We start from the raw sequence: 25,870 nt of genomic DNA on the forward strand, positions 1-25,870 counted from the left end.
AGCCAAGCGTCAAACATGTCAGCAGAATAAGACCCTCAATATTTATTGAAAAAGAGAGTCAAGCTCATCACCTTGCACTTTCTCCACCCTGTGAAGTTCAGAATGTATTTCATCTGTAGCCTAATAAACGGCATACTTTGCCTAGTGGGAGGACCACACATCACGTGACTCCAAATTTACTTTGTCGACATTTCGAAAATGTACATAAAAATGTTCTGTTTCCATCAAGCCTGTCATGACATTTATCATCCTACATGTACTTAACTCACATAAAAAGGTTGGATGGAAACCTGGTTAATGGGACTATGGAAGAACAAATATTGGGCAGCAGACCAGACTGAACACCATGTTGGTTACATATAGCCCCTGGGAACCACCAACTGAATGAACAGAGGTTGTGAGGGTAAAATATGAATCCTTACCCAATGGCAGTGTTCTGTGCGATGTCCCGCAGCATGGGGATGGGAGACTGCACTGGCCTAACAAATTAGGTTTCACAGTCATAGGTTAGCCAGGATTCTCTCCACAGAAGGATGGATAAATGGCAGCAAATGGTAACATCTAAAATGTATGATAATAAAATAGATATTCCTTACTTATCTGGTAGGATAGGGTCTTCGTCAAGATTTAATGTACCTTGAATTCCATGGCATAGTTCTGCTGGCATTTCAGTGCCCTGAGGAAAATACACACAGCAAAGTTAATATCATACTATATTTAAGCAATAAGGCCCAAGGAGGTGTGGTATATGGCCAATATACCACGGCTAAGGGCTGTTTTTAAGCACGACGCAACGCGGAGTGCCTGGACACAGCCCTTAGTCGTGGTATATTGGCCATATATCACAAACCCTAAGGTGCCTTATTGCTATTATAAACTGGTTAACAATGTAATTAGAGCAGTAAAAATAAAATGTTTTGTCATACCCATGGTATACGGTCTGATATTCCACGGCTGTCAGCCAATCAGCATTTAGGACTCGAACCACCCAGTTTATTATACAATAAACTATTAGTTGATCAGGCTGCAGGGACATGGCTTCACATACCTCGTGAGATTCTCCACGGTACAGTTCCTGGATGAAGTCACAGCAAGGATGAGACTTCCCAACAAACAGCATATCACTGCCAAGGCTGTTCCTCTTGTCTGAAAGAAAAAGAGAAAACATCAGCTGGAGTGACTGACAGTCAAATATCCAAACGATTCCTATAAAGGGAGTTCTTACCATAATAAACCTATTGATTAGCACTAACACCAAGGTCATTCAAGATAAACATTGCTATGCGAGTTCAATTAGTAATTTCACAGGTTGAGTACTTCAGTAATAAAGTAATGTTATACAGGTCATACAGAAAGTATTTGACCCTTTCTCCACATTTTGTTCAGTTAGAGCCTTATTCTAAGATGGATTAATAAAATATCTACACACAATACCACATAATGACAAAGCAAAAACAGGTTTTTAGAAAGTTGGCAAATTTAAAATAAAAAACAGAAATAGCTTATTTACATAAGCATTCAGACCCTTTGCTATGAGACTTGAAATTGACCTGTGGTAAATTCAATTGATTGGACATGATTTGGAAAGGCACACACCTGTCTATATAAGGTCCCACAGTTGACAATGTATTTCATTGCTAAAACCAAGCCATGAGGTTGAAGGAATTGCGCATAGAGCTCCGTTACAGGATTGTGTCGAGGATCAGATCTGGGGAAGGGAACCGAAAACTTTCTGCAGCATTGAAGGTCCCCAAAAACAGTGGTCCCCATCATTCTTAAATGGAAGAAGTTTGGAACCACCAAGACTCTTCCAAGAGCTGTCTGCCTGACCAAACTGAGCAATCGGGGGAGAAGGGCCTTGGTCAGGGGGGAGACTAAGAACCCAATGGTCACTCTAACAGAGCTCCAGAAGAAACATCTCTGCAGTACTCCACCAAATCAGGCCTTTATGGTAGAGTGGCAAGACGGAAGCCACTCTTTAGTAAATAGGCACATGACAGCCCGCTTGGAGTTTGCCAAAAGGCATCTAAAAGACTGACCATGACAAACAAGATTCTCTGGTCTGATCAAAAGATTGAACTGTTTTCCCTGAATGCCAAGTGTCACGTCTGGAGGACACCTGGCACCATCCCTACGGTGAAGCTTGGTGGTGGCAGCATGCTGTGGGGATGTTTTTCAGCAGCAGGGACTGGGAGACTAGTCTGGATCGAGGGAAAGATTGTACTTTATTTAACTAGACAAGTCAGTTAAGAACAAATTCTTATTTACAATGATGGCCTACACCAGCCAAACCCGGACAGCGCTGGGCCAATTGTGCGCCGCCCTATGGGACTCCCAATCACGGCCGGTTGTGATACAGCCTGGATTCAAACCAGGGTGTCTGTAGTGACGCCTCTAGCACTGAGATGCAGTGCCTTAGACCGCTGTGCCACTCGGGAGCCCCCAGAGAGCTTTTTGATGAAAACCTGCTCCAGAGTGCTCAGGACCTCAGACTGGGACAAAAGTTCTCCTAAAAAGGACAAAGACCCTAAGCACACAGCTAAGACAATGCAGGAGTGGTTTCAGGACAAGTCTCTGAATGTCCTTGAGTGGTCCAGTCAGAGCCCGAACTTGAACACGATCAAACATCTCTGGAGAGACATGAAAATAGCTGTGCAGCGATGCTCCCTATCCAACCTGACAGAGCTTGAGAGGATCTGCAGAGAAGAATGGGAGAAACTCCTTAAACACAGGTGTGCCAAGCTTGTAGCGTCATACCCAAGAAGACTCGAGGTTGTAATCACTGCCAAAGGTGCTTCAACAAATTACTGAGTAAAGGGTCTGAATACTTATGTAAATGTGATCATTTTATTTGTAATACATTAGTTCAAATTTCTAAAAACCTGTTTTTGCTTTGTCATTATGGGGTATTGTGTGTAGATTGATGAGGGATTATTACTTTATTTAATCCATTTTAGAATAAGGCTGTAACGTAACAAAATGTGGAAAAAGTCAAGGGGTCTGAATACTTTCCGAATGCATTGTACATCCATCTTCTATAGACGTGTTCGTCACACTTGAAATATTTAATTAATAAAGTACTGTAACTGTACTATGGTGATACATATTCCAAAAGGAGTGGTTTACAATGGTGGATTGAAGTTGAAGAATCCCATTACTCACTTTCCTCTGGAGAGAGGTTTGGGTAGACTTCAGCCAGGGCTGCCCTCAGCCTGCGCTCATCCACGAAGGGAAGCAATGCAACACCTACACACAGAGGGGAAAACGCATTCAATCAAATGCATTTTATAAAGCCCTTTTTAAAATCAGCAGTAATGCTTTACAGTTACCAGGCCTGCACCCCAAAGAGCAAGCAATGCAGTGAGTATATCATTCAGGACATACAAACTAACCACCTGCATTCACTGCCATGTCAAGGTGTCCCGTTTAAATAGTCCATTATTCTGTTGACTTACCCTGCCAAGCGTATTTCTTTCCATTCAAGTCAATGGCAAAGTCATCAGGGTAGAAGTCAATGATGGAGGATTCCTGTTGGAGACGAAGCGACAGGTTAGGAAAACATGAGTGACAGAGCAGTTAACCAACTTCTATGATCATAACATTGGTCACACTTTATTTGGATAGTCCCCTACATAGAAAATCTATCAGTTCCACATCTATGGTCCCTTATAGATTTGCTACATACGCTACATACGCTCGGACTATGCTGAAAAATAGTTTACATTTTAAAATTAAGTGAAACTTACTGGGTTGCTCATGAGTGACCGCCATGTTGGGGGCAGGAAGTTTCCACTGGCGGCAGGGAAGACACCCATTAGCTGTTCCAGGGGCTTGAACTGAAACACAGGAACTTTAGACCACACAAAACAGACAGGCCTAACAATAGGAGAGAGAGAAGCCTGCCGTCCTCCATTCTTACCGGCTTGGTCCCAAGCTCAAAGTCGGTGAACATGCCTTTGATGTCTTTGAAGTCCGAGGCAAATGGGGCGTAGTGGAACGGGAAGTACCACTTCCAGGACGCGCACCCCTGTCAATCAACAGACAGTTAATCAGACGACCAGGAGAAATGATCCTCCAATAACGGAATTTCCACTGACAGTGATTAAATTACTAGCTAGCTGGTGTCCACTTACTCCAGATTTGATTTTACATTTATTTACATAAATGACTGAATTCAACATCAGGAAAATAGTAAATCATTACTTTGATTTATTTGCCTAAATAACTGACAATTCAACAGGAAACATTTGAATACATAACCTACTAAATAAGAATGCCCAGAGATGAATAAATACCCCTGGCCTAGGCCTACAGATGCGGTCAAATATATTGGCACCCTTGCAATTTACAATGTAGTGCATTGAGGGCAAAGAACCACTTGACTCAAGCCACATTCATTCAAATTTGGAATAATTGAGTTCAGGCCATTTATGAATTTGAAGTTTAAAAAAATGTCAATATCAGTTTAGATGTTTTCTTCTTGGTCCTGTGCAGTTGCAAATCAAAAACGTGTTAAGACCAAACTTTTTCTCAATTTCAATTCATTTTGAGAGAAAATTGGGAGCCTATATGACCCTCTAATCTAGGTGACACTTGCCTGTGACTGACATTTAATTCTCTTAAGATTGCATACTTGGAAAACTGGTAGGAGCAGTAGAGGTCGTTAAACCATAAAGTTGAATCATTGGAAGGAATGGTGCAAATGGCTTGGAATTGGGAAGTCCGCCAACTGGCAAATGTTCATGTCCCAAAACACTTTCCAATACCAGCTTAGTACCTCCCTCTTCACTTCTACAACTAACTAAGTGAACAATGAAATGTGTTTCATCCCATCATTAAATGTATACTGAACAAATATATAAAGCGACATGCAACAATTTGAACGATTTTACTGAGTTACAGTTCATAAGGAAATCAGTCTTGGAAATAAATTCACAAGACCCTAATCTATGGATTTCACATGACTGGGAATACAGATATGCATCGGTTGGTCACAGATAGCTTTAAAAAAAAAAGTAGGGGCCTGGATCAGAAAACCAGTCAGTATCTGGTGTGAACCATCTCCTTCGCATAGAGTTGATCAGGCTGTTGATTGTGTCTTGTTGTCCCACTCCTCAATGGCTGTGTGAAGTTGCTAGATATTGGCGGGAACTGGAACAGTGCCGTACATGTCGATACAGAGCAACCCAAACATGCTCAATGGGCGACATGTCTGGTGAGTGTGCAGGCCATGGAAGAACTGGGACATTTTCAGCCTTCCAGTAATTGCTTACAGATCCTTGCAATATGGGGTTGTGCATTATCATGCTGAAACATCAGGTGATGGCGGCGGATGAATGGCATGACAATGGGTGTCTAGATCTCGTCACGCTTTCTCTGCATTCCAATTGCCATCGATAAAATGCAATTGTGTTCGTAACTTTTGTCTGCCCATACCATAACCCCACCACGGGGCACAACGTTGACGTCAGAAAACCTCTTGCCACACAACTTCATACACGCTGTCTGCCATCTGCCCGGTACAATTGAAACCAGGATTTATCCGTGAAGAGCACACTTCTCCAGTGTGCCAGTGGCCATCAAAAGGTGAGCATTTGCCCACTGAAGTCAGCTACGATGCCAAACTGCAGTCAAGTTAACCTGTTGGGGCTAGGGGGCAGTATTTGCACGGCCGGATAAAAAAACGTACCCGATTTAAACTGGTTACTACTCTTGCCCAGAAACGAGAATATGCATATAATTAGTAGATTTGGATAGAAAACACTCTAGTTTTCTAGTTTCTAAAACTGCTTGAATGGTGTCTGTGAGTATAACATAACTCATATGGCAGGCCAAAACCTGAGAAGATTCCATACAGGAAGTGCCCTGTCTGACTATTTGTTCTCCTTCTAGGGCATCTATCAAAAATACAGCATCTCTGCTGTAACGTGACATTTTCTAAAGCTTCCATTGGCTCTCAGAAGGCGCCAGAAAGTGGAATGACGTCTCTGCAGTCTCTCGGCGAAAAACTGAGTTTTTGTGAGTGGTCAGGCTGAGAACAGTGACACTGGAGTGCGCGTCCACGAGAGGACTCCATGTTTTTCTTTCAGTCTATGAATGAATATAACGTCGCCCGGTTGGAATATTATCGCTATTTTACGAGAAAAATAGCATAAAAATTGATTTTAAACAGCGTTTGACATGCTTCTAAGTAGTAATGGAATATTTTGAATTTTTTTGTCACGAAATACGCCCGCGCGTCACCCTTCGGATAGTGACCTGAACGCACAAACAAAATGGAGCCATTTCAATACAACTATGGATTATTTCGAACCAAAACATTTGTTGTTGAAGTATAAGTCCTGGGAGTGCATTCTGACGAAGAACAGCAAAGGTAATCCAATTTTTCTTATAGTAAATCTGAGTTTGGTGAGGGCCAAACCTGGTGGTTGTCAAATTAGCTAGCCGTGATGGCCGGGCTATCTACTCAGAATATTGCAAAATGTGCTTTCGCCGAAAAGCTATTTTAAAATCTGACACCGCGATTGCATAAAGGAGTTCTATATCTATAATTCTTAAAATAATTATGTATTTTGTGAACGTTAATCATGAGTAATTAAGTAAATTCACCGGAAGTTTGCGGTGGGTATGCTAGTTCTGAACATCACATGCTAATGTAAAAAGCTGGTTTTTGATATAAATATGAACTTGATTGAACAAAACATGCATGTATTGTATAACATAATGTCCTAGGAGTGTCATCTGATGAAGATCAAAGGTTAGTGCTGCATTTAGCTGTGGTTTTGGTTTTTGTGACATATATGCATGCTTTGAAAATGGCTGTGTGATTATTTTTGGCAGGGTACTCTCCTGACATAATCTAATGTTTTGCTTTCGCTGTAAAGCCTTTTTGAAATCGGACAGTGTGGTTAGATTAACGAGAGTCTTGTCTTTAAAATGGTGTAAAATAGTCATACGTTTGAGAAATTTAAGTTATAGCATTTATGAGGTATTTGTATTTCCCGCCACGCGATTCCACTGGCTGTTGACGCAAGCGTCCCACCTTGCCCAGGGAGGTTAAGTCCCTGGTGAGCAGGACGAGCACTCAGAAGCTTCTCTGATACTTTCAGTTTGCACAGAAATTCTTTGGTTGTGCAAACCCAGTTTCATCATCTGTCCGGGTGGCTGGTATCAGACGATCCCGCAGGTGAAGAAGCCGGATGTGGAGGTCCTGGGCTGGGGTGGTTACACGTGGTCTGCAGTTGTGAGACCAGTTGGACGTACTGCCAAATTGTCTAAAACGGAGGTGGCTTATGGTAAAGAAATGTACATTAAATTCTCTGGCAACAACTCTGGTGGACATTCCGGCAGTCAGCATGCCAATTGCACGCTCTCTCAAAACTTGAGACATTTGTGGCATTGTGTGATAAAACTGCATATTTAAGAGTGGCCTTTGGTGCACATGTGTACTGATCATGCCGTTTAATCAGCTTCTTGATATGCCACACCTGTCAGGTTGATGATTATCTTTGCGAAGGAGAAATGCTCACCAACAGGGATGTAGTGCTTTTTGTGGATCATTTATTTTAACTCATGAAACCTGGGACCCACACTAACACATTTTTGTTCAGTGTATATTCAAATTATACTTGTGCAGGCGCAGATTTTTTATTTATATTTTTCAACCAAAGAATCCAGCCTTGAAACAATTATCCTTGGCTAGTGATTTACTATTTCAAAGTCACACCAATGGTTGACTGTTGGCTGGATGGAATGCTCTTCTCTTAGAGTAGGGCTTTCTAAACTCGATCTTATTGGTCTATTAATACATTTACTGCATGGTGATGTCACCATGGAAGGCCCAAACTCCATCCCACCAAAAAAGGATTAAACTTTTCAAACAGCTCTTACACTAAAAGAGCATTATCATAATTTTCACAATGTCACAGTATTATTCCAACCTCAGTGTGGGAATATTTATTTTACTGCACTGGGCCTTTAAAACCAATTTTTCGGAGGCCATTATGTTAATTCTCCGCTGTGCATGTTAACTTCTTCAAGAAAGACCTTGCAAGTAAGGATTTCATTTTACTGTGTACACTACATTGTATCATGTGCATTTGAAAAATAAACGTTGATTTGAATCAGAATGTCATACCTGGTAGTAGTATCGGAGTACCCAGCAGAGACCCTCCACGTAGGACTTCACCACCTTTTTGCGGAAGTCATCATCAGTTGCGTCAACGTCAAACTTAGTTTTGTAGTATCTTTGCTTCCAGCCGTCCTCCCACAACCTAACACACATGGACAGTCATGTTCTATTGTAAGGGTGGGATGACAAAGCTATCTAAACTGCCAGCAAGGACAAAAGACCTGGGCCTCCTAATCAATAGAACTATGTGAGAAGGCCATACTCAGTCTTGCATGTCTTTCACAATTCTGTGAAACATCTATATGCAGTGCATTCTGAAAGTATTCAGACCTTGACTTTCTCCACTTTGTTACGTTAAAGCTTTATTCAAAAATGGATAAATTGTTTCCCCTCCCTCAATCTACACACAACAACCCACAATGACAAAGCAAAAACAGGTTTAGAAAGTTTTGCAAACGTATAAAAAAAAGCTACTGAAATATCACATATACATACAGTTAAAGTCGGAAGTTTACATACACTTAGGTTAGCGTCATTAAAACTTGTTTTTCAACAACCACAAATTTCTTGTTATTAAGAAATTTGTTTTGGCAAGTCGGTTAAGACATCTGTGTGCATGACAAGTAATTTTTCCAACAATTGTTAACAGACAGATTATTTCACTTATAATTCACTGTATCACAATTCCAGTGGGTCAGAAGTTTACATACACTAAGTTGACTGTGCCTTTAAACAGCTTGGAAAATTCCAGAAAATGTCATGGCTTTAGAAGCTTCTGATAGGCTAAGTGACATAATTTGAGTCAATTGGAGGTGTACCTCTGGATGTATTTCAAGGCCTACCTTCAAACTCAGTGCCTCTTTGCTTGACATCGTGCGAAAATCAAAATAAATCAGCCATGACCACAGAAAAAATTAAAATAATTTTACCTCCACAAGTCTGGTTCATCCTTGGGAGCAATTTCCAAACGCCTTAAGGTACCACGTTCATCCGTACAAACAATAGTACGCAAGAATAAACACCATGGGACCACGCAGCCGTCATACCGCTCAGGAAGGAGACGCGTTCTGTCTCCTAGAGATGAACGTACTTTGGTGCGAAAAGTGAAAATCAATCCCAGAACAACAGCAAAGGTCCTTGTGAAGATGCTGGAGGAAACGGGTACAAAAGTATCTATATCCACAGTAAAACGAGTCCGATATCTACATAACCTGAAAGGCTGCTCAGCAAGGAAGAAGCCACTGCTCCAAAACCGCCATAAAAAAGCCAGACTACGTTTTGCAATGGCACTAGGGTACAAAAAGTGTACATTTTGGAGAAATGTCCTCTGGTCTAATGAAACAAAAATATAACTGTTTGGCCATAATGACCATTGTTATGTTTCGAGGAAAAAGGGGGATGCTTGCAAGCCGAAGAACACCATCCCAAAACGTGAAGCACGGGGATGGCAGCATGTTGTGGGGGTGCTTTGCTGCAGGAGGGACTGGTGCACTTCACAAAATAGATGGCATCATGAGGTAGGAAAATTGTGTGGATATATTAAAGCAACATCTCAAGATATCAGTCAGGAAGTAAAAGCTTTGTCACAAATGGGTCTTCCAAGTGGACAATGACCCCAAGCATACTTCCAAAGTTGTGGCAAAATGGCTTAAGGACAACAAAGTTAAGGTATTGGAGTGGCCATCAAAAGCCCTGACCTCAATCCCATAGAACATTTGTGGGCAGAAGTGAAAAAGCTTGTGCGAGCATGGATGCTTACAAACCTGACTCAGTTACACCAGCTCTGTCAGGAGGAATGGGCCAAAATTCACCCAACTTATTGTGGGAAGCTTGTGGAAGGCTACCCGAAACGTTACAATTTAAAGGCAATGCTACCAAATACTAATTGAGTGGATGTAAACTTCTGACCCACTGTGAATGTGCTGAAATGAATCACTCCCTCTATTATTCTGACATTTCACATTATGAAAATAAGGTGCTGATCCTAGCTGACCTAAGACAAGGAATGTTTACTAGGATTAGATGTCAGGAATTGTGAAAAACTGAGTTTAAATGTATTTGGCTAAGGTCTATGTAAACATCCGACTTCCGGCATTTAGACCCTTTACTCAGTACTTTGTTGGAGCACCTTTGGCAGCGATTACAACCTCGAGTCTTCTTGGGTATAAACAATACAAGCTTTGCAGACCTGTATTTGTGGAGTTTCTCCCATTCTTCTCTGCAGATCCTCTAAAGCTGTCAAGTTGGATAGGCGTGTTGCTGCACAGCTATTTTCAGGTCTCCCCAGAGATGTTCGATCGGGTTCAAGTCCAGGCTCTGGCAGGGCCACTAAAGGACATTCAGAGACTTGTCCCGAAGCCACTCCTGCATTGTCTTGGCTGTGTGCTTAGGGTAATTGTCTTGTTGGAAGGTGAACCTTCACCCCAGCCTGAGGTCCTGAGCGCACTGGAGTAGGTTTTCATCAAAGATCTCTCTGTACTTTGCTCCGTTCATCTATTCCTCAATTCTGACTAGTCTTCCCAGTCCCTGAAACACATCTCCACAGCATGCTGCCACCACCATGCTTCACCGTAGGGATGGTGCCAGGTTTACTCCAGACGTGAAACTTGGCATTCAGACCAAAGACTTCAATCTCGGTTTTCATCTGACCAGTGAATCTTGTTTCTCATGGTCTGAGAGTCCTTTAGGTGCCTTTTGGCAACTCCAAGCAGGCTGTCATGTGCCTTTTACTGAGGAGTGGCATCTGTCTGGCCACTGTACCATAAAGGCCTGATTGGTGGAGTGCTGCAGAGATGGTTGTCCTTATGGAAGGTTCTCCCATCTCCACAGAGGTACTCTGGAGCTCTGTCAGAGTGACCATCGGGTTCTTGGTTGACTCCATGACCAAGGCCCTTCTCCCCCGATTGCTCAGTTTGGCCGGGCAGCCAGCTCTAGGAAGAGTCTTGGTGGTTAGAAGTTTCTTCCATTTAAGAATGATGGAGGCCACTGTGTTCTTGGGGACCTTCAATGCTGCAGAAATGTTTTGGTACACTTCCCCAGATCTGTGCCCCGACACAATCTTGTCTCGGAGCTCTATGGACAAGTCCTTCGACCTCATGGCTTGGTTTTTGCTCTGACATGCACTGAGAACTGTGAGACCTTTATAGACAGGTGTGTCTTTCCAAATCATGTCCAATCAATTGAATTGATCAAAGGTGGACTTCAATTCAGTTGTAGAAACATCTCCAAGATGATCAATGGAAACAGGATTCACCGAGCTCAATTTTGAGTCTCATAGCAGAGGGTCTGAATACTTATGTAAATACACTATTATTTTTTTAAATCTGTAATAGTCGCAAAAAATTCAAAAAAACATGTTTTCGGATTTGTAATTATAGGGTATTGTGTGTAGATTGATTTTTTTTATTTAATACATTTTAGAACAAGGCTGTGATATAACAAAACATGGAAAAAGTCTAGGGGTCTGAATACGTAATTAAATCTCCATAGACAAACATTGGCAGTAAAATGGTCCGTTCTGAATTAGTCTGACTTTCAACATGGCACCGTCATAGGATGCCACCTTTCCAACAAGTCAGTTCTTCAAATTTCTGCCCTGCTAGAGCTGCCCCAGTCAATTGGAAGTGCTTTTATTGTAAAGTGGAAACGTCTAGGAGCAACAACAGCGTAGCCACGAAGTGGTAGAACACACAAGCTCACAGAATGGGACCGCCGAATGCTGAAGCGCATAAACATAATCTGCCCTCGGTTGCAACACTCATAAGAGTTCCAAACTGCCTCGGAAAGAAACACAGCACAATAACTGTTCGTCTGCAGCTTCATGAAATGGGTTTCCATGGCCGAGTAGCCGCACACAAGCATAAGATCTCCATGCACAATGCCGAGCATTGGCTGGAGTGGTATAAAGCCCACCGTCATTTGACTCTGGCGCAGTGGAAAGGCGTTCTCTGACATGATGAATCACGCTTCACCATCTGGCAGTCCGACGAACACGTCTGGGTTTGGTGGATGCCAGGAGAACGCTACTTGCGACCAATGCATAGTGCCAACTGTAAAGTTTGGTGGAGGAGGAATAATGGTCTGGGGCTGTTTTTCATGGTTTGGGCTAGGCATACTTTTGGTCATATAGTGGATTATAGCCAGTAGGAGACCATTTCCTCATCTTCCATACAGGATCTGGTAATTACAATAGTCCATTGAAGACATAGAAGAGTAACTAGTTTACTGCTTCAGGAAGCAGCTGAAAGGTTTCGACATATTAGTGGATTGGCGATGCATCGCACACATAATGAAAGATGAGCTGCATCTGTCTAGCCAATCCTTCACACTGGCCCACAGGGAGAGCAGCCTTGTAACAGCAAAGCCTCCATGAATACCAATTTAGCCCAATGGATTCAACAGCCTTCGTGAGTACATCACAGAGGAATTTATGAGAATATGCCTCCTTTCCATATTAATAACTTGCAGGCAGGAGGAGGGGGTTTGGAGGTGGTAGGAAACCACAGAGGAGCTCCTAAGGGGCCCATGCTGCACTGGAGAGGCATAAATCAGACCATCAGACCCTTGCTGAGAGGCCTGCCTGGTTGGTTGACTGACAGGCTCCTTGGATGAGACTGTCCTGGTTGGTTTACTCCCTTGTTGACTGACTGTAGCGTAGCCATTTACCTGACGTTATCCTCAGGCTCTGGCTCGCTGTCACTGTCCTCGGCTTTCCGCTTCACACCCCGGCCATCCTGCCCATCACTGCTTCCTGCCTGGACAAAACACACATCCTTACAAATAATTATACCTAAACCATCTGGCAGCAGATCGGTTTCCACCAATTGGCGACAGATTTTCATGCAAATATTCTAAAATCCACGTAGAAAAAATATGCACGTCCCTCCAGAGTTGTTTCCATTAGACTTTTGTGCATAAATTACTTTGGCGCTTAAGTTAATGTACTGAATAAAAACAGTTTCATGCATTTCCAGCTCTACCGATGGTTGTCATAAACTTGCGATAAATAGCATACTTGTCCAATTATAAGAAAATAAAACATTCAGCTAGTGTGTGCAGACCTTCACCTTTGCCACACTTCATTCATGTGCAAATATCTCCAGCTATTTTTCTCATACATTTAAGTAACAAAGGCAGATTGAAGAGACATTAAGAGCTTCAGAATATACATGAATTAAAAAGTTGAAACTAGCCCAGACCAGCATCAAAAGAACATGAAAATGTGTACTGCGCTCACACTTGAGGTACATATAAACGCTTGAACATGGACAAAAGTCCTCCGTCAGATTTGATCAATACAGGACATTCTAGTCCAGTTTACAAATCACTATAAAAACAGAAGGTTCTCAGTGGAGGCATACCTGGCCACCATTCTTCATCATCGCTTTTAGGGATTGCGCAGCATCCTGAAATAAAAATACATCTTTAAATACCTATAAATTGTATAAGTGTCCTATAAATCGCCCTAACACCTCAACATTCGTATAGATGTTCACTGTGCGGAGAGCTTGCAAGTAAGCATCTCATTGTACTGGGTACACTACACTGTATCCTGTGCATATGACAGCGTTGGCTTTTAATAGTGGATAATAGGTGTTTTTTCCTTGCACCATTGACCAGAAGCAATATCCCGCTGATAAGCCCCCCCATCATACCTTGTTGTGCTGGTCCCTGCCCTGCATCCTCATGTCGAAGGCTTGGTGTCGGGCGTTCTGGACAACCCCAGGTCTGCCTCTGCTGCCAAGGGCCTGGGGGGCGAACTGACCAGCGGTCATGTAGGCTGGGCCCTGCTGCTGAGCCTAGGGAACACACAACTTATCATTTAGTTTAACAATTTGGGGATACCTAGTCAGTTGAACAACTGAAATGTGTCATCCGCATTTAACCCTGATACAGAAAGGTGGGGGGGCTGCCTTAATCAATATCCACATCATTGGCGCAGTTGTTGTCTGGTATTAACTGCCTTGCCCAGAGGCAGAATGACAAGATTTTTACCTTGTCAGCTTAGGGATTCAATCCAGCAAACGTTTACTGGTTACTGGCCTGACACTCCTACCCCCCAGGCTTAATATGAGTCTGTGAAATTGGCCCATAAAGTCACTGGCTTCACAAATCTTGCACACACGTTTGGTTTCCTAGATCTAAAAATCTGCCATTGTACAAAAAAGCAAGTAAGAAAACTTGCATACAATACAGCAGACCTCAAGGGCCAGAGTTGTGCACCCCTGATTTAAAACATCTATTAAGGGAAGGTTTTGAACAATACACAGCGCTACCACATTGACAGTATAAATCAGAATAAATGAAAAATAGTTGAACTGCCCATTGAAATAAATGGCCTTGCATGCATACTCATAATTCTAAGAAAACATGAAGGTAAGGAGTTAAGGTCATTTGTCAAGCAAATGAGAATGCATTCAACCACACAGTACAAAGTCAAGCTACAATAAAATAGCCCAATCCACTTACCTTCATTCTCTTCTTTTTGTCCTTATTCCTTCGCTTGAATCCCTCCTACAAGACAAACCTCATTTACACAAACAGTCAACTGGAAAAGTTAGTAAGTTACAGAACAGTGATTAACCGCAACTAAAATTGGCATCAGCTAAAATAGCTTAAATGACAGCTGAGTGTCTGACAAATACCCGCTCGAAAAGAGAATTTATGCAACACCCAAGCCATGATTCATGTAAATCCTATGGAATATCTCCCACCCCTCAGTTTAACAAAGGAAGAAAATGATCTATTGAAGAGGAATAATTCCATGCTGAAAGCTACTGCTTCCGGCTTCCATCTTACATCGTCCTCTTTGCGCTTCTTGAAGATGTTGTCCTCAGCCACACCGATGGCCTGCATGATCAACTCAACACTCTCCAATTTGACAAAACCATTCTCTGTGATGTAGCCCTGTGAGCAGAGAAAGACCACGTTAAGGCAATGAACAGACACCTGGACAAGGAAGAAAGTCAGGACAGCTTTATGGGCCAGTTTCCCAGACACAGAATAAGCCTAGTCCTGGACTAAACAACTATTCCAATAGAGAAATTACACAGAACATGTATTTTCATCCAGGACTAGGCTTAATCTGTGTTTGGCAAACTGACCCAAAGACTTCTGGGGTGGGGGATTCTAAGTAACGTCTCCTAAGACCCCATGTGAGACAGTCATAACCAAGCCTACACAGAACACTTACTCCAGTCTTGTGCACGACGTCTTTGTAGATGCCCACCAGTCTATCTATCGCACCCTCTCTGAAGGACAAATGGAACATACCATCAACAATTGGAAAGAATGGAAACAGCAAGAACGTATTTTTGTCAAGGTGTTTTCAAGACGATCAGCTTCATCTCAGTTCCATCAGGTTTACCTAATCTCTAAGGACGGTAAGTGAGGCAGGAAATCATTGCCAACAAAGAAGCACATGAAGACCCAGTCGTCGACAGTCCTCTCAAAGTCAAAGGGAAAGGGCAGACTGGCCATTGTCAGCTCTCGCTCCAGGTACTATAGGAAAAGGAAGCATGCCTTTATAAACAGATTTTTTTTTAAACCAAAAAAAAAAATATATAAAAAAAAAGAGTAAATATGTCTCATTTCGATTTGAAATGTAATGTTCATTTCTCTACCATAAGCCACCTGTCAGTAATAAAGCCCTTTTGTGTGGAAAAACTCATTCTGATTGGCTGGGCCTGGCTGCCAAGTAGGTGGGTCTATTGCTGCACCCCTGCCCAGTCATGTGAAATCCATAAATTAGGGCCTAATTGACTGATTTCCTTATATGAAGTGTAACTCAGCAAAATCTTTGATATTGTTGCATTCATATTTTTGTTCAGTATAGTTACATGACCATAAATATAATAGGCTTTTTGGAAATGCTAAGACGTCTGAGACAGAACGTACCTCGCGCAAAACGCACAGCCTGATGAATATGAACTCCTGTTCAGAAGCCGGCATAGTGTCTGCAAACTCATCATGCTGCAATAAGAACACAATATTAGTCATCATTGCTCATAAAACGGAGAGCAAATGTAATGTACACTTTTTGGGGGCGGTTTACTGAGCAGATTAAGTGTAGGCCTGAACGAAAAACAAAACTCAATGGAGAATCTCCATTGAAAATACTTTTTAGTTTAAGACTAGGCTTAGTCTGCCTGTGAAAATGGCCCTTAAAAGGATACTTTAGGATTGTATCTACTTCCCCAGAGTCAGATGAACTCGTGATAATTCAATTTTTGTGTCTGTGTCCAGTATGAAGGAAGTTAGAGGTAGTTTAGCAAGCCAATGCTAAGTAGCATTAGCGCAATGACTGGAAGTCTATGGGTATGTGGTAGATTCTCCATTGAGTATGGGGTCAATTCCAAATTTAATTTGAAAAGCCAATTAAATTCTTGATTTCCCCCATGAAGTGGAGAACTTAGGTGGAATTAAATTAGAATTTGAAAACGCCTCAAGTTATGGAATTGGAATGGATTTTTTTTAATTAGAATTATAAAACACCTAATCTTTGGAATTGAAATTCAATATTTTTACATTTCCCAGTTAATGGAATGAATGCACATAGTATAAAACATTCACTGTAGGATTTGATTTGAATAATTTCAACCTGTATTCCTATATTTCCAGTACAGATAGGCTGTCTCTAGAGTAACATGCTCAGACTGAAGGAAATGAATTCCAATTTGTAGAATTGTTGGGGATAATATTGAATTGGGAATGTAATTATTGGAATTTACCCAACATTGGAATTCAGAGGAATTGGATTCTCAGAATTCAAAGACTGACCTGGAATTTGAATTGAATAAAATTTACAGAGAGAGAATTGAATGAGGAATTGACCCCAACCTTGATGGCTATAAAGTCAACTTACCTCTCCCTGTTTCTCCCTGGCCACTCCCTGGCAGTCCTTGATCTCATGGCCTTTCTGTCCACACATAGCACAGGGCCTAGGCTGGTTGGGCTTGAACTCTTCTCTGATGATGGTGAAATTGGGCTCGTGAGTAGCAAGACCCAGCATGATCAGGTCAGCTAGGGAAATGGACAGAAGATGCCATCCAAATTTAAAATATAGAATTGGAAGTGAAGAGGAAATTCAGTAAATCTGTTAGAACAGTGGTAGTTGATGAAAAATCTTCTTTGTTGTTCAAATGTAAAACCAACAATTTTCAGCCCTAGGCCTTGATCAGGGTTTTTGTGGAAACAGAAAATCTTGAAATACAGTGGAAGGCTGAAAACAGCTCTGAAGTACTGCGTTTTATACATGCATGGTCATCAGGAACAATGAACTCAGGTTTCTAAGGCTTTATGTTAATTAAATGACCTAGTCCACATGAGCCACGCATGCATTATTATCTACATGTGTCATTAATATACACGTACAATAGCATGATTTATCTATTTGAGGAGAGTGAAGCTTCACCCAAAATGGCACCCTATTCCCAACATAGTGCACTACTTTTGACCAGAGCCTTATGTGCCCGGGTCAAAAGTAGTGCACTATGTATAGGGAATAGGATGTCATTTGGGACAGGCTGAATGCATCAGGCTCCTCTTCAAGCTAATTACATGCAATATTTTCCCTCTTTTGTCTACCAAGGGCATCATGAACCATTGAATGACTGAAGCTTTTATCTATCATGTCCTGCATAATTTCACCCATTTAAAACTAACTGGCCATTAATATAGCAGGACAATAAGGCCGGCAGAAAACAGAGAAGCCCTATCCTCTAACAAAATCCAAGGTTGGAGAGTAGCAACTACTGTTGCCAAACTTTTAAACAAGTGTAAGAACATTTTTATATTAACCATTTAGCAAAGCATCGTCTGCAGTTACGGTGCATAACTAAACCCTTTGCCGTGGTCTTAGAAAAACAAACAATACGTTATCACGGTCACCCACAGGTCTTTAGCCCGTCCGGCTCAATAAGGTGACATTGTGTGCCCTACAATTATTAACAACTATTTATCAAATCCTGAATAGGTATCATTGTGCATTTAGAAGCCTTCTAGCTGGTTTGACAAGTCTTTCCTACAGTAAATGTGAGATCTAATTTGCATCATGTCTGCATTCACCATGCTCTCTCGTAATTCAACAATACTTTGAAGGATACATGAGGAAGAGTTCTTGCCGTTGATGCTCAATTTTCTCCCATTGTGTTGGTTACTCATTACTACAGAAAGACCATTGTGGTGCAAAGCTTACCGTCAGCTCCACAAAGACAGTGGTGTGTGTTGGGGTCATGGTGGGGTTGAGCTGTAAAAATAAAATACAAATAAGATAAACGCATCATTACATATAGTTAGCTTACACATGATTGCAGAGCTTGTACTAAGATGGAAGGCCATTTGTGACTTTGTAATATGCCTGTGATTTCAGCCAAGTATGTCACAAACGACCTTCAAAATGGTCGACAAACACATATTGAAAACCATCTTGACTCCTACCTCTCTGTCGTCTAATATAGTCCATGATCTTATGCTCCCCCTCACCAGGGACACTGGCATCAGACAAGATTACCTAGAATGAACAAAGAAAGTTGTCATTTGCGCAATGATAGCAATATTGAATGCATATGACAGTGTCAGACCTGACCTTTGTTTAATTTCCAAGAAAATATGTACTTCTTGACCGAGTAGAACAGACCAACACGTAAAAAAGCAAGCTTTGACATGGTAAGAATTAAAGTGCAACCAATGCATTAGAAATAAATGGTTGTGGTCTTTTTCCACAGATGCCAATAATACCTACTGTAATGTTACGCCATCCAGGGTCATTACTGAGTCTGTCTGCAACGTAGTAACGGAGACACTTTGCAAGGTTGTCCATGAACTCTGTGCCCTAGAGATGATTTTCAAATGAATAATGAATTTTCAGACAGTATTCACAACTTTGCAGGTTCACAAAAAGAGCTGGGTCCAAAAGTACCAGGGGCAAGTTCTTCTGCACTGTTAAAGTAACTGTCCAGTGTTTCCAGATTTCTATGAAATACGACCTATAGCCAAATAATTCATACACTAATTAATTAGCTAGCCACACACACACACATACATATATATATTTTACACAGATACATACACACAGTACCAGTTAAAAGTTTGGACACACCTACTCATTCAAAGGTTTTTCTTACTTTTTACTATATAGTAGAATAATAGTGAAAACATCGAAACTATGAAATAACACATACGGAATCATGTAGTAACCAAATAAGTGTTAAACAAATCTAAATATATTTTATACTTGAGATTCTTCAAAGTAGCCACCCTTTGCGTTCTCTCAACCAGCTTCAAGAGGTAGTCAAATGGAATACATTTCAATTAACAGGTGTGCCTTGTTAACTTGTTATGGATAGGGGGCAGTATTTTCACGGCCGGATAAAAAAACGTACCCGATTTAATCTGATTATTACTCATGCCCAGAAACTAGAATATGCATATAATTATTAGCTTTGGATAGAAAACGCTCCAAAGTTTCTAAAACTGTTTGAATGGTGTATGTGAGTATAACAGAACTCATTTGGCAGGCCAAAACCTGAGAAGATTCCTTACAGGAAGTGCCCTCTCTGACCATTTCTTGGCCTTCTACACTCTTTATTGAAAACTGAGGATCTCTGCTGTAACGTGACACTTCCTACGGCTCCCATAGGCTCTCAGAAGGCGGCAGAACGGTGAATGATTACTTTGCAGGCCATGGCTGAAAAACAGTAGCGCATTTGGATAATGGTTGATCTGAGAACAATGAGACTGGGGGCGCGTGCACGAGAAGACTCCATGTTTTTATTTTCAGTCTTTGAACGAAAACAACGACTCCCGGTCGGAATATTATCGCTTTTTTACGAGAAAAATGGCATAAAAATTGATTTTAAACAGCGTTTGACATGCTTCGAAGTACGGTAATGGAATATTTTGAATTTTTTTGTCACGAAACGCGCCGGGCGCGTCACCCTTCGGATAGTGTCTTGAACGCACAACAAAACGCCGCTATTTGGATATAACTATGGATTATTTGGAACCAAACCAACATTTGTTATTGAAGTAGAAGTCCTGGGAGTGCATTCTGACGAAGAACAGCAAAGGTAATCCAATTTTTCTTATAGTAAATCTGAGTTTGGTGAGGGCCAAACTTGGTGGGTGTCAAAATAGCTAGCCCGTGATGGCGAGCTATCTACTCAGAATATTGCAAAATGTGCTTTCACCGAAAAGCTATTTTAAAATCGGACATAGCGATTGCATAAAGGAGTTCTGTATCTATAATTCTTAAAATAATTATGTTTTTTGTGAACGTTTATCGTGAGTAATTTAGTAAATTCACCGGAAGTGTTCGGTGGGTATGCTAGTTCTGAACGTCACATGCTAATGTAAAAAGCTGTTTTTTGATATAAATATGAACTTGATTGAACAAAACATGCATGTATTGTATAACATAATGTCCTAGGAGTGTCATCTGATGAAGATCAAAGGTTAGTGCTGCATTTAGCTGTGGTTTGGGTTTATGTGACATATGCTAGCTTGAAAAATGGGTGTCTGATTATTTCTGGCTGGGTACTCTGCTGACATAATCTAATGTTTTGCATTCGCTGTAAAGCCTTTTTGAAATCAGACAGTGTGGTTAGATAAAGGAGAGTCTTGTCTTTAAAATGGTGTAAAATAGTCATATGTTTGAAAAATTGAAGTTTGGGGATTTTTGAGGACTTTGTATTTCGCGCCACGCCCATCATTGGATATTGGAGCAGGTGTTCCGCTAGCGGAACGTCTACATGTAAGAGGTTAAACGTTATTTTGTGGAAATTCTTTCCTCCTTAATGCATTTGAGCCAATCAGTTGTGTTGTGACAAGGTAGGGTATACAGAAGCTAGCCCTATTTGGTAAAAGACCAAGTCCATATTATGGCAAGAACAGCTCAAATAAGCAAAGAGAAACTACAGTCCATCATTACTTTAAGACATGGTCAGTCAATACAAAAAATGTCAAGAACTTTGAAAGTTTCTTCAACTGCAGTCGCAGAAACCATCAAGCGCTATGATGAAACTGGCTCTCATGAGGACCGCCACAGGAAAGGAAGACCCAGATACCTCTGCTATAGAGGATAAGTTCATTAGAGATACCAGCCTCAAATTGCAGCCCAAATAAATGCTTCACAGAGTTCATGTAACCGACACATCAACATCAACTGTTCAGAGGAGACTGTGTGAATCAGGCCTTCATGGTCGAATTGCTGCAAAGAAACCACAACTAAAGGGCACCAATAAGAAGAAGAGACTTGCATGGACCAAGAAACACGAGCAATGGTCATTAGACCGGTGGAAATCTGTCCTTTGGTCTGATGATTCCAAATTTGAGATTTTTGGTTCCAAACACTGTGTCATTGTGAGACACAGAGTAGGTGAACGGATGATCTTTGCATGTGGTTCCCACCGTGAAGCATGGAGGAGGTGGTGTGATGGTGCTTTGCTGGTGACGCTGTGTGATTTATTTAGTATTTAAGGCACTCTTAACCAGCATGGCTATGACAGCATCCTCCTGCAATGCGCCATCCCATCTGGTTTTGGCTTAGTTGGACTATCATTTGTTTTTCAACAGGACAATGACCCAATTCACCTCCAGGCTGTGTAAGGGCTATTTGACCAAGAAGGAGAGTGATGGAGTGCTGCATCAGATGACCTGGCCTCAACCCAATTGAGACGGTTTGGGTTGAGTTGGACCGCAGAGTGAAGGAAAAGCAGCAAACAAGTGCTCAGCATGTGTGGGAACTCCGTCAATGACTGCTGGAAAATCTTTCCAGGTGACTACCTCATGAAGCTGGTTGAGAACGCAAAGCTGTCATCAAAGCAAAGGGTGGCTACTTTGAAGAATATCAAATATAAAACATATTTTGATTTGTTTAACACTTTTTTTTTTACTACATGATTCCATGTGTTATTTCATAATTTGTCTTCACTATTATTCTACAATGTAGAAAACTGTAAAAATAAAAACCCTTGATTGAGTAAATGTGTCCAAACATACGTACACACATATACAACTTTTCTGCATTAAAATGGTGTGGGCATACCCCAACAGAATGATGTGGGCGTGTACTGTATATTCATGCAAGAAGACCACTGATTGGTCAGGTCATCCTCAGGAGGGTGACATCATCCTCTATGAGGAAAGCAAGCATTTTTCTTTTAACTTTGTTTTTTTAAGTGTTTCTCTAATTTATGCTTAGGCCACAAATACGAGTGTATGATGACTCAACAACATTATCTGAGTAGGCGTTAATAGAATATTACATTTTTAAAAGTAAGACTTTCACTGAACAGTTACTTTAAGCTATTGGTGACAGAAACACAGCCTTAAAAAAAAGCCTCATACTTACTGGGGTGATACAGTTGCTGTCAAATCTCTCCTTGATTTCAACCGGTGGAAGATACCCTCCTAAAATGTGAAGATGGGGGGGAAAAAAGTTGTATATATATTTAGTATGCAATTCTGTTATGGAAAATATTTGTAAATAAATAAGTGTTTAACAAAGACTCCCATCTCAAGACTATTGGAAGGATAAGAAAACTTCTGAAAATATATGCACCTCTCCCGAGGATCTCCTCTCGGATGCGGGATTTCTCCTCAACCAGTTCCACTCCTTCCTTGGAAGCACGGAATCGCCTGGAGCGCTGCTGGTTCATTTTGGCGCGAGGGGCCTGTTCAGAGATAAACATGGTCATATGTATAACAAATTGTTTTGTACAGAACTGTAGAAAATCTAAATAGGGATTCATTGAAAAATGTTACTCTCTCATGAAAAGAAATCAGCAGAATTTACCACGCCATCAATAGCCATGTAGAGAACCCTTCTGGGTCGCACAATATTGAAGAGCCGATCCATGTATTCAAAGATGGCAACCATCATTTCATCTTCATTTTTGGGTGCAGCCCTGTGAAAGTGAAGAGTTTGAGGGTTTACACTACATTATCATCACAATTCAAGGTAATGTACAAGAGTACTACCAATACCATTGGTCCTGGTCAAAAGTAATGCACTATAAAGGGAATAGGGTGTCATTTGGGACAAAGTCACATTCTATTTAATTATGTTAGTAAGACTAACTTGTCTTCAGGATGTGTACAGGGGTGAATGATCCCATTCATGTCCAAGTACAAATTGTCAAACTCCACTTCATTTGGATTCGGTTTGCTGGTATCAACAGGAATTCGTACCCCATTACATTCCTTGGACTAGGAGTAAAAGGGAAAAATAATTAAACATTCTTCCTATTGTCAAATGCACGTCTGTTTATGTACGGTTGCAATGACGCAACTAATATAAATAAGGTGGTTAGCGAGATTTAACGTTACTTGGTCATGCATTAGATTCCGTAACACGCCAAGTCAAAATATTGGCGGGCTGTCTCGCTTCTGCTTGTTCGCAAACCCAAAAAATACAAACTCGACACTTGCGCAACACAGGCAGCAAGGCTCTGCACACGAGTTTCTGTGTCAATCACTGCAAGTAGCATAGCTAACGTTAGCTATCTAACTGCGTGCAGCCCATACATTGTTCATTCAATCGACAAATTATATAATATGCTCTGCTAGATATGTCGTTGAAAAGAGAAAATGATGAAAACGAACTATTTTGATATCTAAAGTGCAATAAGGTTAGTACATGCTAGATGTACTAAGAAATAAAGGGCACAATTATTACACGGTCTTAAATACGCAACACAGTAGATAGCTGCCTACAAACACATACCCTCTCCTCAGTACAATGGACAACAATTGTAGAATATTTCCGACTCAACCAACGGAAAAATGCGGGGACTCCCATCTCCCGTAGTTTTACAATACGCTACACACAGCTATAAATTATTATACAGATTTAAAATGATGTAGTTAAAAAACGGCTGTAGAAATAGCCGTTTCGGTAGCTACGCGTTAACAAATAAGCTCATGGTAACGGTTGATTTCCGGGTTTTGCTGTTTTCATCTTCCGGGAGCAATTGCGTACAGGACAGGAGTCGAACAGCGCCCCCATCGCGAATTCAAACCTCATCGAGAAGGCCGATGAGGTTACTCAATTCCGAAACGTTCAAATTCTGCGATCATAACCAAGTGAGAAGGTAGTATTTATTTACAACATATGACTGGGAAATATCCACCTGGACGCCCCTCCAGCTGGTAATTACTAGTGGTAAACTCATCTATCATGCTATGCTGGGTTCAGGTGCTCGTGGGAAATAGGAAACTGGAAAGTAGTAAGTAAGTCCAACATGATTGTGGTCAAGTACTTTTGAAGTCAGAACAATTATTCAACCAATAAGATTTTAGCTAGCTTGATTATCCATAGTTTGGTTGTAATTGTCAAAAACGGATTTGTCAAATCAAAACCTCATTTTGACCAATGGGTCAAATAATGCTCATTGTTTAAATAACCTCTAAGAAAACCAATATTCCAAACATCATGCCTCTATCATAATCCGTTCAAAAGTTGTTTTTACCTTTGTAGGATGGCCAAAATTAGGGTTTTAAAATACTTTTTATTTCAATGGAGACCAGAGAAAATAAGTGGTCAAAAATAATAAATTGTGCAGCATCTGGTCGGCTAAACTGGATGCTGTGTGAGAATGAAGGCTGCCTGACAGGCTCACTTTCCCATTGAACCCCTCTTGTCGAATCCGCTGGACAGAAAACAATATAGAGGTAAGATAGATATGGATTGAGACAAAGCCTTTTACAATGAATTCAGCTCTTGTCATGCAAATTTTTCTTTTTGCAACCCCTCAGAAACAACTTCGAAGACGACCACCACAAAATGTAAAATTCTCAAAGTTGTGGGTGAGAAAGCTGTACCTCTCCGTCAACATTGCTCGGTCCTTATTATCGGATGTATTAGGTTACGAAATCGGACTTTTTGCATATACTCTTAATGAAATGTTCGTGAGAGACCCCACTGAATGATTTAGAACATGAATAATCATTTGTCTTGGTAAAATTGGGAAAAAGGAAATAGGAAACTGGGAAGTGGTAAGTCCGACATGATTGTGTTCAAGTACTTTTGAAGTAGATGGCGCCGGAGGGTAGGGCTGCCGTCTTATTGGCTCTTAACCAACCATGCTATTTTGTTTGTTTTTTCGCGTTGTTCGTAACTTGTTTTGTAAATAATGTTGCTGCTACCGTTTCTTACGACCAAAAAGAGCTTCTGGACATCAGAACTGGGATTACTCACCTCAAATTGGATGAGGAGTTATTCTTCAATGAGTCGGACGCGAGGGATATACTATGGACACGTGACCAGGCCCAGATCCCTGTGATTCGCTGGAAAAGGAAACGTAGGTTTCGCGGAAAGAGATCAGGGTCCCTTGTGAGGATCAGGCGACGAGTGGCTAATCTGCCCTTGCTTTCCGTTCTGCTAGCTAACGTTCAATTGCTGAAAATAAATGGGATGAACTGAAAGCACGTATATCCTAACAACGGGACATTAAAAACTGTAATATCTTATGTTTCACCGAGTCGTGGCTGAACGATGACATTAAGAACATACAGCTGGTTATACACTCTATCTGCAGGACAGAACAGCAGCCTCTGGTAAGACACGGGGCGGGGGTCTATGCATATTTGTAAACAACAGCTGGTGCACGATATCTAAGGAAGTCTCAGGGTTTTGGTCGCCTGAAGTAGAGTATCTCATGATAAGCTGCAGACCACATTATCTACCGAGAGAGTTTTCATCTGTATTTTTGTAGCTGTCTACATAACACCACAGACCGA

The 25,870-nt window shown here is 41.2% G+C and overlaps 1 protein-coding gene across 2 annotated transcripts in view; it reads right to left on the bottom strand.

Moving 5' to 3' along the window:
• The window catches only part of LOC106571262 (5'-3' exoribonuclease 2), a 43,120-nt gene extending 19,026 nt beyond the window's left edge, over positions 1 to 24,094 (bottom strand). The window contains exons 1-25 of one of the 2 annotated variants that reach the window (XM_014144086.3): positions 23,856 to 24,094; positions 23,211 to 23,338; positions 22,926 to 23,037; positions 22,692 to 22,803; positions 22,482 to 22,540; positions 18,873 to 18,962; positions 18,569 to 18,641; positions 18,327 to 18,377; positions 16,995 to 17,152; positions 16,028 to 16,102; positions 15,498 to 15,631; positions 15,324 to 15,381; positions 14,930 to 15,037; positions 14,600 to 14,644; positions 13,786 to 13,929; positions 13,492 to 13,536; positions 12,797 to 12,885; positions 8,138 to 8,273; positions 3,920 to 4,027; positions 3,747 to 3,836; positions 3,456 to 3,528; positions 3,163 to 3,246; positions 1,049 to 1,146; positions 597 to 676; positions 423 to 479 (exon numbers count right to left, since the gene is read on the bottom strand). In XM_014144086.3, the coding sequence (XP_013999561.1) occupies positions 423 to 479; positions 597 to 676; positions 1,049 to 1,146; positions 3,163 to 3,246; positions 3,456 to 3,528; positions 3,747 to 3,836; positions 3,920 to 4,027; positions 8,138 to 8,273; positions 12,797 to 12,885; positions 13,492 to 13,536; positions 13,786 to 13,929; positions 14,600 to 14,644; positions 14,930 to 15,037; positions 15,324 to 15,381; positions 15,498 to 15,631; positions 16,028 to 16,102; positions 16,995 to 17,152; positions 18,327 to 18,377; positions 18,569 to 18,641; positions 18,873 to 18,962; positions 22,482 to 22,540; positions 22,692 to 22,803; positions 22,926 to 23,037; positions 23,211 to 23,338; positions 23,856 to 23,930 (2,282 nt within the window). In that variant the 5' untranslated portion in view covers positions 23,931 to 24,094. The remainder of the gene's footprint in view (positions 1 to 422; positions 480 to 596; positions 677 to 1,048; positions 1,147 to 3,162; positions 3,247 to 3,455; positions 3,529 to 3,746; positions 3,837 to 3,919; positions 4,028 to 8,137; positions 8,274 to 12,796; positions 12,886 to 13,491; positions 13,537 to 13,785; positions 13,930 to 14,599; positions 14,645 to 14,929; positions 15,038 to 15,323; positions 15,382 to 15,497; positions 15,632 to 16,027; positions 16,103 to 16,994; positions 17,153 to 18,326; positions 18,378 to 18,568; positions 18,642 to 18,872; positions 18,963 to 22,481; positions 22,541 to 22,691; positions 22,804 to 22,925; positions 23,038 to 23,210; positions 23,339 to 23,855) is intronic. The other variant, XM_014144088.3, reaches the window with a different exon arrangement.
• Between the last annotated feature and the right edge of the window lie 1,776 nt (positions 24,095 to 25,870).

Source organism: Salmo salar, chromosome 15, assembly GCF_965601325.2.
Source record: "Salmo salar chromosome 15, fSalSal1, whole genome shotgun sequence".
NCBI lineage: Eukaryota > Metazoa > Chordata > Actinopteri > Salmoniformes > Salmonidae > Salmo > Salmo salar.